At 46.3% G+C, this 14,196-nt stretch overlaps 2 protein-coding genes across 2 annotated transcripts in view; one reads left to right on the forward strand and one right to left on the reverse strand.

The window, feature by feature from the left end:
* Nucleotides 1-1,446: 1,446 nt before the first annotated feature.
* PSMC6 (proteasome 26S subunit, ATPase 6) lies at nucleotides 1,447-11,402 on the reverse strand. Its single transcript, XM_041410274.1, has 14 exons — nucleotides 11,233-11,402; nucleotides 10,456-10,535; nucleotides 10,217-10,256; nucleotides 9,830-9,882; nucleotides 7,916-7,983; nucleotides 7,406-7,520; nucleotides 6,786-6,873; nucleotides 6,330-6,391; nucleotides 6,125-6,248; nucleotides 5,939-6,000; nucleotides 4,870-4,990; nucleotides 4,699-4,779; nucleotides 2,485-2,556; nucleotides 1,447-1,946 (listed from the first exon to the last, which is right to left on the reverse strand). Exons 1-14 carry the CDS (start codon nucleotides 11,357-11,359, stop codon nucleotides 1,828-1,830), a joined length of 1,212 nt encoding a protein of 403 aa, XP_041266208.1. The 5' UTR covers nucleotides 11,360-11,402; the 3' UTR covers nucleotides 1,447-1,827.
* Nucleotides 11,377-14,196, forward strand: part of ERO1A (endoplasmic reticulum oxidoreductase 1 alpha) — a gene marked incomplete at its 5' end in the record, with an annotated part of 23,472 nt that continues 20,652 nt past the window's right edge. Inside the window, one exon of the mRNA XM_041409822.1 lies at nucleotides 11,377-11,523. Coding sequence (XP_041265756.1) covers nucleotides 11,377-11,523 — 147 coding nt within the window. The remainder of the gene's footprint in view (nucleotides 11,524-14,196) is intronic.

The following is a 14,196-nucleotide window of genomic DNA, read 5'->3' on the forward strand; positions in this document are numbered from 1 at the left end:
TAAGCTGCAGTTTTTCATTCCTTTGCTTTTCGGTGAACCAAAATTCTACACTGGTGTCAGTGGAATTTCTGAGGGAAGCTTAGTCAAAGTAAGCAAACTCAATGGGTTGGTTGCTTAAATAAAATTGGAAGTGTCCTTTTGGAAACTGGAATTTTAGAATCTCAGTTATTATTTCTAGTGCACCTTTCTAATGTTTTTGCTAAATAAAATTTTGAGAAACCTTCAACAATCACCTTTCAGCAACAATTCCCTCAGCCAGAGGTTCAGTTGCTGTTTACATCACCGTTCTGCTCAGAAATGGACTTTGATTTCATGTTCTCATTGTTCCAGCACATGGGCTGTACTCAAAGCTGCACTCAAAAGGGTGTTAAAACTAAACCTGAGATTTGCATCTTTGCACTCCTGACACAGCCACAACAGGGAGAAAGGTCTGTAACAGCCATATAAACAGGGAAATATTGTTGCCTGTCCTGTTTTAACTGTTCTACATCTCAGACCATCTGTCTGATCTGTGATGGGAAAGGAAATAAAACTACAGCTGTTATAATTGCCAGGGAGATGCTGTGTGTTTCCTGGGAAGTCAAGAGCTAATGTACTTGTCTGTCAGCTGAGCAGGCCCAGAATAATCCAATTAAGATAATTAGAAGTAGCCAGACGTGCAATTTCGTGCATTGCTGCTCCAGTGCAACATTCAGGTGAGCTGCACAGTGCAGTGGGTCTGTGTGCACCCCTCGGGGTGAAACTGCTTGGAAAATAAAAATAAAAGTAAAGCAGATGCCCTTAAAACCACCACCACCTTGTTTACCTCTTGCAGCAAATAAACACCAGCTCAGGTAAATCCTATTTCCAGAATTCAGCAGCAAATGAGTGCCCAGGTGGGCAAAGGGGCCAAGGGCACCTGGCCTGTAGCAGGCACGGTGTGGCCACAGGAGCAGGGCACTGCCTGTCCCCTGTGCTGGCACTGCTGAGCCACCTCCAGCCTGGGGGCAGCTCTGGGCCCCTCTGGAAAGGACACTGAGGGGCTGGAGCGTGTCCAGAGCAGGGAACAGAGCTGGGAATGGGTCTGGAGCCCCAGGAGAAGCTGAGGGAGCTGGGAAGGGGCTGAGCCTGGAGCTCAGGAGGCTCAGGGGGGACCTTGTGGCTCTGCACAGCTCCTGCCAGGAGGGGACAGCCGGGGGGGTCGGGCTCTGCTCCAGGGAACAGGGACAGGAGCAGAGGGAACGGCCTCAGGCTGGGCTAGGGGAGGTTTAAATTGGATATTAGGGAAAACTTCTTCATGGAAAGGATTGTCCAGACCCCACCAGTCCCTTCTCTCTCCAAGGGTTAGGCTGCCTCTGTTAGGCTCAGGACTCCAATCCTTACACCAGAGAAAAGTTGCTCCTCCAACTCAGAAGACACAAAATTCACCTCTCTGGGAGAGCTACACACAAAATCCACCAGGATAAACAGATTTAAACAGGTTTTATTCATAAACTGTTTGGGGAAAGGAGATTTACTGATATACAAAAAGTCAAGAAATGAACTGACTTTCTTCTGTTTGTGAATCCCTTCAGGCACGTTTATAAATTCCCACCATAATTGCTAAGAGAACAACACATCTCCACACATTTTTACTGAGCCTGGGCTGTAACGAACATTGCATTTCAGAATTGTACAGAAAACACACTCCTGTAGCCAACTTGCAACTAGCATTCCCAAAATTACTAGCTACATGCTACACAAACACCTTACAATGATAATCAAGAGGTACATTATTTCTCTCCTTTTTTTTTTTTATGCATTAACCCAGTAGGATGTGTACAATCAATCACAAATTCTATGGTTCATTTACACAGGTTTGTAGTCAAGCTTGGATTCCAGCTTCTTGGAATCAGCCACTTTCCTGACAGCTTTCATGAAATCTTCCTGAACTACGAAGTCATGATCAGCACGGATAGCAAACATCCCTGGGAGGGAGGATTTAACAGTGTGAAGAGACAGAATATGAAGTTTCACCCAAATTCAAACAAAAACTGATCCAGGTTACACAATCTGCATGACCTTCCCATGTTTTGGATGTTGGGAAGAGGAGGGAATTCACCTTTCTGAACGAAGGGAGTACTAAAAAGAAAACTTCTTTAAACTCTGAGTGTGCATTTACTGTGTTACTCAGCCTGCCCGTGCAGGCAAACCCCAAGTGCACAAATTTTCATGTGAAAAAAGCATAAAATAGCATCAACTCTGCAGGCACATGGGTACCAAGAGCCCTGAATTCTCTCCAAAAAGGAGGAAAATGGGTTCAATCCCTGTTTCTGGAGTGTATCTGGTTCTAATGAGACAGTGGGACACATCATGATCAACCAACAAGTGGCTGACTCAGATCAGCTCAATGTTCTGTTCCAGCAGAACACTTCTGAGCTCCTGGGTTTAATCCACAGAGGAACAGCTCCAAGATTCAGCATTATCCAAGATTTATCACATCCAAATGAAGAGTTAAGGAATTACCTGCTTCAGTACAGACGTTTCTCAAGTCTGCTCCGTTGAAGCCATCTGAAAGCTTCACGATTGCTTCATAATCTGTCCATAAAACACCAGCACCCGTTAGGAATAAATCACCCTTCCCCTTAGGGATGCCAATAAAATACACATCCAGCTCCCAAACTTGGATTTCAGTGCAAACAGAGCTGCCCACTGGGCTGATAAATTAACTGGAATCAGCAGCTGTATCAGCCCTTCCATTAAAACAGGAATGTGTGGCGGCCAAGAGCTCATGTTATATAATTAAATCCCAAAGTTACCAACTTGTGGTTACAAGAATCAACATGAAGTGCAAAAGCTCCATCAAGGCAATGTTCTTATCACTTAAATGCTGTAAAAGCCCAGAAAACTTCTCTCCAAGTGGTCATAACTCAGTCCCTTTCCACTTCCAACACTCCATCTACTAAAGGAACTTGGTGTCCTAATATATTAAGCCTGATGCTTTATGCACATCTATTTACTAAGAGAGTGGCCATGGTTACAATTCAGTGGAAATCAATTTCTAAACCAATGCTGAGCCTCCAGCAAGTTCTGATTTCTGCAAGGCTGCTTATTAAAATTATTAACTCCCTGGAAAACTTCTCAGTTTCCCTTTTGTATAAAATTCAAAACATTTGAGTTGAATGTTTTTATCCCAAGAATCCAAAAGCTCCTAAAGATGAGTACTTCTTCAGCTGTATTTTAATTCCATGTAGTACACTGTCACATAAAAAAATATTTTCATAATTTGAAAGTTAAAAAATGTAAGTGAGGGGAATGAACAAGGTTGAACAGTGCAAGGTTTGTAAGTTTAGGGTTTTCATCAGACACCAGGGCTGAAGCAGGAGAATCTCATGCTGGAACCTGAGCAAATCCTTATCTTTGAATTTTAATCCAATTTCTACCTCACCCTGCTGCTAAATTCAGGCCTTCCTCTTGCAGTATCAAAGCTGAGCATCACAGTCTTTCCACATCACATGCAGGAATTTAGCAAGGACCTGACACCTCAGCTTGCTGAACAGCAGAAGGAATGACCCCACTGCAGTGCCAAAGACACGAGAACAGGATGAAGGAGAATTCCAGAATCCCACAATGGTTTGGGTTGGAAGAGACCTTCAAGACCATCTCATTCCGACCCCTGCCATGGCCAAGGGAACCTTTCACTTTCTCCAAGCCTCACCCAACCTGGCCTGGAACACTTCCAGGGATGCAGGGGCAGCCACAGCTTCTCTGGGAGAACTGAGCCAGTGCCTCACTGTCCTCCCAATATCCCATCTCTCCCTGCCCCCTGGCAGTGGGAAGCCATTCCCCCTCGTGCTGTCACTCCATGCCTTGTAAGAAGTTTCTCTCCAAGAACTTTCCCTCAGGCTCACGATTTGCTTTGGAGCTCCTTCTCTCTCTTAGCCTGCAGCCACGTGCAGGTTTAAGCCAACGCTGCTGCTAAGAACAGCAGTGCCCAGCCCTGGCCCTCCCCCAGCTCCCTCCTGCTGTCCCTGAGCTCAGCTGCAGCTGTTGATGCAGCCAGATGGTGACTGGGATCAGCTCCAGGGGCTGCAGGAATCGCTGCTGTCAGCACACAGGGTGGGGGTGGCACTGCTGTGCTCCCAGGCAGCCAGCACTGCTTTAAAGGCAAAGCCCAGCCCCAGCTTCCTCCAGGAAAGCTGGGAGGAGTCCCTGTGCAAGCAGGACTCTGGGCAGCTCAGAGTAACACAGCCCTTAAATAAACCCTCCCCATTTTATCCTATTACTCTCTCCTTACGCTCCTGAGAGAATGATCCACACCACTACCAGACAACAGTTTTGCTTATGCCATCTCCAAACTCCAAGGTTTCTCCCTGACTTTTAAAGATTGTTGCTTTCAGACTTCTTCATTAGCATCATTTCTTTCATTGAGGGGTGAATGAAAACACTCTTTACTTGCACTAAGCCATTCCATTAGAAACAGGAAACTGCCTGATGAGAACCTTGTTGATTTTCCAGTTTCCAGCTGGGCTCCAAGGGCTTATATTCAGTTTTCCTTTTCAAAGACTTAACAACAGTTTAATCAGGATGCATTTAAAAATAAAACAAGTAGAATTCCAAGATGGGAAGTTGTGTGGGCAGTGAAAAGGTGGGAATACAGTCAGAATCACTGTAACAACTCACCCTCTTCCCATCCCCACAAACAGCAGCAGGAATGACATCCAGGGAACTTCTACTTACCTATCTCACCATGTTTAGTGATAGGACCTGCATGAATCTTCAAAATATCTAATCTGGCTTGTTCATTTGGTAGATCGATATCTAGAAAGAATTACAGCTTCAATCAAAGCAGAAACCCACAATTCCCACGGATTACATCCTCCTTCCAGCCACTGGGAAGCAGAAACTCACGGATTTTTCTATCCAGCCTTCCGGGCCGCAGCAGGGCAGGATCCAGGGTGTCAGGTCTGTTGGTAGCCATGATCATTTTAACTCTGTGCAGAGTGTCAAATCCATCCATCTGATTCAACAACTAACAGGGAACAGAGCTTTGGTTGTAAACAACCCCAAATCTTCCCAGTCTTATTTGTTTTCCTGCCCAAGTATTCTTCACCAAGTAAAAAAAAAAAAAAACCCTACAAGGCCTTGAGCTCCCTGAATATTCCATCCCAAGCAATGAAGAGCTGAAGAGACACTGAAAATGCTTTGCCCACAGAAAATGACACTGAGCAAAGCTGAGCTCAAACGTGAAACACTTGACTAAAACAATGAGGCAAAGAAAATACTGCAAGGACTAAAGGAGCCAGTGGCTGCCTGACACATTTGGATTGTAGTGCCAAGGCCAGGACATTCCAATTAGACTTGAAGAACAGCCTCTGGAATACTAATCCACACACAGGAAGGCATTTCATTGTGAACACTCAAAGCACTTGCTCTTTGATCACAGTGATTTAATTCTCTATGGAAGGCAGACACATTCTTTTGAACCAGGCAAACTGTTTGCAAACACAGGCTAAGCAAGGTTCCCATTAGATTCAGAATTTCTAATTGTCACCAGTGGTTTTAATATTCTCTTCACACAACCCAGTTTATCAAAGCAATGGATACAGAAACAAAGAAATACAAGTGCTCCTCCTAGCTTTGAAAATCCAACTGCAACAGTCCAAAAATGTTACAGACTGGGTATCTTTGGGACTAAAAGAGACAGAAAGGGGGGGTTCTGCAAACCTTCAAAGATGCAAGGAGCAGCAGTAAGCAAAAGAAAATATCCCACATCATTTCAGCAATTAAAAAAGATTCAATTAGTCTCCACACTGAACTCATGGCTGAGTTACCAGAATGTGCAGCTGCCTTTTGTAAAAGCAGCACTTAGTTCACTTCTAGTTTATTAACCCAGAAAAGCAAAGCCAGATCCCAGATTCACACCTGTACTATTATTTAATGTGGCTGTGCAGGCCACAGTCAGGAACTGGACACTCACCTCCATCAGAGTCCTCTGAATTTCTCTGTCAGCTGATGTGCCTTCGGAAAAGCGGCGCCCACCTGCAGCACACCAAACCCATCACTTCTGCTACTTGATTTTTGCCTTTCAAACGGGGGAATTGGCTTTACAGCTGACTCCAGCCTCACAGGGGAGCCCAGCCACCCCCCAGGCCACGAGCCTCACCAATAGCATCGATCTCATCCATGAAAATGATGCAGGGCTGATGATCTCTGGCATAATTGAACATCTCTCGGATCAGCCGAGCGCTCTCGCCGATGTATTTGTCCACTATGGAACTGGACACCACCTTGGGAAGGACAGAGGATGTGTCTGAGGAGACTGGAGAGCAAACAGACCCCCTGGGTGTGGGGGCAGTGCCACTACACACCTTGAGGAAGTTGCAATCCAGCTGGCTGGCAACTGCTCTGGCCAAAAGGGTTTTTCCTGTGCCTGGATAGACAAGAGATTGAAGCTGTTTAATTACTGACTCAACACTGACTGCCAGAGAATTAGGAAGGAGGGAAAAAAAAAAAGGAAAGGGAAAGGGAAAAAAAGGGAAAGGAAGAGGGAGAAGAAGGAGAAAGCAAAAGAAAAAAGGGAAAGGAAAACAAAAGAAAAGAAAAAACGGGAAAGAAAAAAGGGAAAGGAAAAAACAAAGATGAGATGTGAGAGAGGGGAGAGAGAGGGGAGAGGAAAGAGAGGAGAAAGAGAGGAGAAGAAAATAGAAAAATGAGAAAGAGAAAAAGGAAAGGAAAAAATAAAAAGGGAAAGGAAAACCAAAGAAGGCTCTTGCCAGAGTCTGGAAGTAACAAGCAAACACTTGTTGCCCTCTGCTGAGACTCACCCGGGGGGCCGTAGAGCAGGCAGCCTTTTGGAGGGATAATTCCCACACGCTGGAATAATTCTGGGTTTGTCAGTGGCAGCTCAATGACCTGTGAAGGGACAGAGAGCAACCTGAGCCTCTGAGTTTTAAAACAGTTCATGATGCACATGCCAGCCTGTTTTCACCTATCTGCATTATTTATTGGCAGCATTTTTGTGTGAGAAACAGTTTAATGAGAAAATGTGAGAGATCCTACGGAACAATCCATCCCCCTGCCCTGGCAATTGCTGCTTTCTCTCAGTGCTCTCTGCTCAAATCACATCCCTGCTGTCCTAACTCCATTCCCCAGAGCAATCCTGGTGGTTTTTGAGCAAAATTCAGTCTGCTTTGCTGGCCCTGCCACTTGAACTTCAAGGCACTCCCACAGCCTAAAGGGTCCTGGATCCTTTAAACCCTTCTTCTCTAAAGGATCATCTTCATCTTAATCCCCGTGCAAGCACTTCAAATCAAACATGAAAAGCACTGATCTGAGAGGATCCTTGAACAGCCCCATGGTGGTGGAGGACAAATATGAAAAAGGAGGTTTTGGCCTGCAGAGCTTCACTGAGAGCACGGATCAGGATGTGATGGGGGTTTGGTACCTCCCGTAGCTCTCGGATCTGTTCCGACAAGCCTCCGATCTCAGAGTAGGAAACATCTCCTGGGTCTTCATGAGACATGTTATAAACCAGTGGATCCACTTCCCTGGGCAGGTATCTGGGAAACAAGAGTTAAGAGGAGATATTTGCATGGTGCAGACACATTTGTAAATTCATGAAGTTATTCCCATAAATTGTAGAGCAATATGAAGATTATTTCTTCTCTTCCCACCTCACATGCTAAAAAAACAGAAAAAACCCCAAACTCAGCAAAACTTTGAAAGTTTTAAAACACAGCTTAAAACATGACTGAAAATACTGTCATTGTTTTTCTGAAGAACAACCAATTTCTTTTTAAATCATATAAGACACACAAGTCAGTTTTCCCTCAAATAACTGTCCTTACTTAAGGATTGCTTTGCAGAAAATGTTTACAAAATATTGCAGAAGTGATTATTCAATTCTTTGTGTAATGTTTTCCCCCTTTTTGTGATGAGAAGAGCAGAATCCTACCTCATAATAGTCAGAGTGGTCATGTCCAGAGCAACTCTTGTCCCTGGCTTCAGCTTACTCTTGTCAAGCTAGTCCCAAAAAAAGGAATTCTGTTAGAACCCCATTCCAACCCAATCCCTGTTTTTAGCCAAAATATTCACTGGAGTTTGCACTCCTTGCTCCATCACACACAAGAAAAAACAAGGCTACAGAGTGACACACCAAGCACTCATTAACTTACCTCCACCTCTTTTAAAACAAAGACTATTTTCTAGTCCATCATTAATTTTTAATTTTACTGCTGTCAATCTGACTGCATCAGTGGGATCTAATCCTCCCCTCTGCTCCACACAGGAACAGCTGTTTCAGAATAACTAAACAACCTTCACAAAAAGTTCAACATTTTCCTGTGTCATTACCTGCCCTCTTTGAAGTCAGCAATTCCATTATTACTCTTTCACCCTGGATGCCTTCTCTCCTGCCTCAGCAGTTTTTGTCTGCTTATTCCATTTTTATAGCATTTTTAAACACATTCCAGTACACCCTACTAAATTTTGCTGGAATTAAAAGAGGATTTTGACAACCCTTTTCCAGGATTGCTGGAAGTTTCCCGTTGTCCATGCTGGGGGATCTATAAGGTCCCTTGCCATGTGGGTTCTTGACCCTCTGGAAGGGTTTAGGATCAAGCTGTCCCCCTCCTTAGTCACTACTAAGGCCTCTTTCCAGCTTCCTTATCCAAAGAACTTTATAACAGCTGGGAATTCTCTCAGGTTCAACTCTGCCCAACAGACTGAAGTTATTTTGCAGTGAGAAGAAAACAAAGAGAAACCACTTGACCTTCTTAGCTAATGCACTTGAGATAGGGAAGTAATTTTGCTCCCACTTAAAACAGCCTTGCTCTGCTCCCTCCTGAGCAGCAGCAGCTCAGCCAGGAGGGCTTTGATCAAAAACTTGTCCTTCTAGTCCAGGAGAAATGGTTTGTCTTTGATATTTTTGACATTTTGAAAACAATCAGGGGTTTTTATGAGGGTTTTTTTTTTGTTGTTTTCTTTTCTTTGAGCCTCTGGTAGCAAGTCAAGGATCTTTTAAGATAAAAGAGTGTTTTTAGTGAAGAATAAACTCCAGAGTGCTGGTTCATCCAGGGACAACCTATCCCTAAGGATTCAGCTCTGTTTCAACACAGAACATCAAGATTACCTCACAAGCCCCATAGGGGAACTAAGTTTACTTATGTCCCAAAATTCTGCAATGAACATCAGTTTCTCTCCAGAAAGAGGAAAAAAATAGATACGGATGAAGATAATGGCTTTAGACAGAGAGAGAGTAGGTTAGATGGGATTTTGGGAAGGAATTCCTGGCTGGGAGGATGGGGAGGCCCTGGCACAGGGTGCCCAGAGAAGCTGTGGCTGCCCCTGGATCCCTGGAAGTGCCCAAGGCCAGGCTGGACAGGGCTTGGAGCAGCCTGGGACAGTGGAAGGTGTTCCTGCCCATGGCAGAAGGTGGAACAGGATGGGCTTTAAGGTGTCTTCCAACCCAAACCATTCCATGATTATGATATAAAGTGAAATAACATTAAAGGTAAAACTCAGCAGTGTGGCAGCAACAGTCACAGCACAGCTATGGTGAAATTACACAATCAACTTTCATAATAATTCATTTTCAGAGAGTCCAAAATCAGGCAGAAGGGCAGAGTTTTGACTCAATAAAAATCCTAAAACACATGCAAGGTCCTGGGAATGCTGTGGATTATTTTGTCTCCAGCAGGAAGTTGCACTGCTACCACTACAAAGGGAGAGGGGAGCAGGTACCAGTGTAAAACAGTGGTGTGCACATTAAAGGAGAAAAAACTACTCCACTAAGGACCCAGTGGATGAAAAGCATTGCCAATATTCCACAGAAAGCAAATTTTAAATGAATATTCACAGAGATAATTACCTGACGGCGACAGCCAACCACATATCTTGGTCCATTTGTAGCTTTCACAATGACTGGAGAAAGAAAATTGGAGAAAAAACCCAAATTTACTCAATTCACCCTCTGAGCTGTGATTCTGAATTAATCAGAATGTTTCTTGCCAATAATCTGATCACCAGCACTTTAATTCTTTACTTCTCCATAACTTTAACAAGATTTAAACTTTAAAAGCTTATTATTTTGTGGCTGCCCCATCCCTGGAAGTGTTCCACACCAGGCTGGACAGGGCTTGGAGCAGCCTGGGATAATGGGAGGTTGGAATGAGATGGGATTTAAAGGTCTCTTCCAACCCAAACCATCTCATGGCTCCATGATTTTCACAATCTCAGAGAATATAACAGTACTCACACTTCTCCTCTGTCAGCTGTTTAAGAACCTCACCAACAATCTGTAAAAGAGGAAATACAGCATCAGCCTCAAGGGAAACTAACATTGCAGGACTCAGACACCCTGCAACCCATCCCTAACCCATCAGTTCCTGCTGCCCAATCCCTGTTGGATTGTTCCCTTTCTTGATGCTAAAAATGGATGTAAAGGTTACTTCAACAGGCAGCACAGGCTGTCAACACCTCATTTCCCTCACGTACCTGCCCAACACTCTGCAAGGCCTTGAGATCATTTTCTGACTTCTCATACTGCTTGGTGAGTTCTTTCAGCTGTTCCCTTACTAGAAGAGGAAAGAAACACAGGATTTTGGTAACCTGCAACCCACAGGAGCACAGGACCAGACCCTTTTGCTAATGTAGAGAAGGGAATGGAGCTGGGGAAAGGTCTGGAGCACCAGGAGAGGCTGAGGGAGCTGGGAAGGGGCTCAGCCTGGAGAAAAGGAGGCTCAGGGGGGACCTTGTGGCTCTGCACAGCTCCTGCCAGGAGGGGACAGCCGGGGGGGTCGGGCTCTGCTCCAGGGAACAGGGACAGGAGCAGAGGGAACAGCCTCAGGCTGGGCCACGGTAAGTTTAAATTGATATTAGGGAAAATTTCTTCGTGGAAAGGGTGGTCAGTCATTGGGGAAAGGCTGCCAAGAAAGACGGTGGAGTCTCCATCCCTGCAGGTGCCCAAGGAACGACCGGAGGTGGCACTCAGTGCTCTGGTCCATTGACAAAATGATGAGAGCCACAGGTTGGTCTCGCTTATCCCAGAGATCTTTCCAAACCTAAGTGTCTCCGTGATTCTGTGACCCTCCGGAGCTCTCCCTAGGGGACCGGGACCCAGCGGCGCCCAGCCCCGTCCGCCCCCGGGGCCCGGCCAGGCCCGTGACGAAGCGCGGGCAGCGCCGCGGCCGCCGCGCTCCCTCTCGGGACCCCGCGGGGCGCTGAGAGACGCCCACCCGCCATCCCCTCACGGCCCGCCGTGCCCGCGCTCACACTCCTTGAGGCGGCCGTCGATCTCCTTGTGCTCCAGCAGCTTCTTGCGGTAGTCCTGCAGCGCCTTGTCTCTGGGGTCCGCCATGATGAGCAGCCGCCGCTCATAGGGAATGCCGGGAAGGGCCATGGCGGCGGGGCCGGCCCTCAGCGCCGCGCAGCGCCCCCTGCCGCCGCGGAGGACTGCGGCTGTCGCGACAGGCGGCCGCTGTCGTGAGGGGCCGCGAGTGCCACGATGGGCACGGGCTGGGCCAGCGCTCCGAGCGGGGGTTAAAGGGCGGCCGCGGAGTGAGGGTAGCGCCGGAGCGGCGAGGAGGTGCGGGGAGACCTCATGGAGGTCCAGGAGTCATGGGATGGTTTGGGTCGGAAGGGACCCTAAAAGTCATCTCATTTCCTGCTGTGGGCAGCTTGTGGGACATTCCCAAGGCAGACCAACAGCTGCCGAGGTCTGGAAAATCCCACAGAGCCTCGTGTGGGGGGTGAGAGAGCAGGACAGGGCAGGCAGAGGTGGCGGTGAGAGGGCAGTGGCCAGGAGAGCAAGGAGGGATGAGCAGGAGCTGAGCTCTGCAGGGAATGAGGTGACAATGTCAGCACTGCCGGCCGGGCACCAGGGCTGCGAGGGACAAAAAGTCACCTTGGTCCGTCTGGGCGAGAAAATGCACCTGGCTGTAAGTCCGAGAAAAAATATCTCCTGGAATGGTTTGGGTTGGGAGGGACTTATAAATTTATTTTTTACACCTTCCTGTGAGGAAGCTGAGCTTCCTCAGTGATAAATCTTGGCAGCTGAGATCTGTGTGAGGAAAAGTGTCATGGAAAGCAGCTGGGATCAGAGGTGATCCCAGCCCATGGACTCCACTGCAGGATTCCCAAACAAAACTGATGTGGCACAAGCAATTTCTGCCCCCACAAGAGTTTGGGCTGGATGTCTCTGGTGGATTTGGTTTCACTTCAGGTCACCTACAGTGACCTCAACCACCTTGCCTGGCTCTGCCTTGGAATGGTGACAGTGGAAACACGAGCCAGGCCTGGCATTCCCTCAGTGCTGTGCTAGGCTGCTCCTTGTCCATGGGCTGAAGGTTTCCCAGCAGTGACACCGAGCTGGTTCACGCATCCCTGCTATTTTCACACATCTCTGGCAATCCTGCAAGGGTCAGTGGTGCAGGGTTCTGGCTGCTTCCAGCCCTAGGGGGTTTATTTTCCACTGATGGGAAAGAGGTGACAGGGGAAATGGCCTAAAAGCTGAATGTTCAGGTCTGGCTTGGTGGGGAGCAGAGGGAAGCTGCTGGGCAGGATGGAGTGGTGAGGAGCTGAGAGGACTTGGGCAGGGAAGGGGATGAGAACACATTTTTCACTGGACCCCAGAATGTTTTGGGTTGGAAGGGACCTTAAATGCCATCTCATTCAAGCCCCCTGCCATGGCAGGGACACCTCCCACCATCCCAGGCTGCTCCAAGCCCTGTCCAACCTGGCCTTGGGCACTGCCAGGGATCCAGGGGCAGCCACAGCTGCTCTGGGCACCCTGGGCCAGGGCCTGCCCACCCTCCCAGCCAGGAATTCTTTCCCAATCTCCCATCCATCCCTGCCCTCTGGCAGTGGGAGCCATTCCCTGTGTCCTGTCCCTCCATGCCTTGTCCCCAGTTCCTCTCCGGCTCTCCTGGAGCCCCTTCAGGCCCTGCCGTCAGATAGTTAATTGTTTACATTTCTTTTCTGAGCCTTCTCAGCTAGAACAGGAGAAAAATCCTAGCAAAGGGTTTTTCATAAAATATCATGGCTGCAACATTCCACCGTCCCAGGCTGCTCCAAGCCCCATCCAGCCTGGCCTTGGGCACTGCCAGGAATCCAGGGGCAGCCACAGCTGCTCGGGCCTCACCTCCCTCTCAGCCAGGAATTTCTTCCTAAAATCCCATCCATCCCTGCCCTCTGGCAGTGGGAAGCCAAGAAAAACTTTGGGTTTTCACTCCCGTCCCTGTGGCTCTGCAGGAGCCCTGGGTCACAGGGCAGCTGCTCCCCAATCCTGCGTTACCCCTGGAGCTCATCCCAAATGGTGTGCCAGGGAAGGCTGGGGCCATGGAAGTGTTTTTGGCTGCTGCCACTGCCAGGCAGGGATCAGACACCTTCTCCTCATGCTCTGCCTCAGAGTGGAACTGCTCTGGGTGAAACCTGGAAGGTTTGGTGTCCCAGAATCCCAGACTGATCCGGGCTGGAAGGGACTTTAGATCCCATCTCATCCTACCCCCTGCCCACCTTCCACTACCCCAGGCTGCTCCAAGCCCCGTCCAGCCTGGCCTTGGACACTTCCAGGATGGGGCAGCCCACAAAATAATAAGCCTTTGTAATTTAAATCTGCTTAATGATTTTGAGGAGCAAAGAATTAAAGCATTGGTGATCAGATTATTGGCAGAAAAACACACCGGATAGCAATATGACATAATATGTACATTATATATACATATAAGAATACACATATATTATATATATCACATATATTATATTATCATATATAGTAATTAATACAATAAATTATGACATAATATGTACATTATATATGTAATAATTCACTTATATTATATTATATTATATTATATTATATTTTACATATATTGTTATATATAGTAATTAATAGAATGGAATATGACATATGTACGTTATAGATACATATATTATATGCTATATATACTACATATAGTAATACATATATATACATACATATATATAGTATATATAGTAATAAATAGGATAGAATAGAACAGAATGGAATGGAATATGGCATAATATGTACATTACATATACATGTAATTATATGCGTATATTATATATATATAGTACATATATTATATATAATATAATTAATATATTACGATATTATATATAGTAATATATAATAATATAATAGATATTAATATAATATAACATAATATAACATAATAAATATAATAAATATGATATAGTATAATATAATATAATATA

Source organism: Onychostruthus taczanowskii, unplaced genomic scaffold (assembly GCF_017590055.1).
Source record: "Onychostruthus taczanowskii isolate IOZ18803 unplaced genomic scaffold, ASM1759005v1 scaffold100, whole genome shotgun sequence".
NCBI lineage: Eukaryota > Metazoa > Chordata > Aves > Passeriformes > Passeridae > Onychostruthus > Onychostruthus taczanowskii.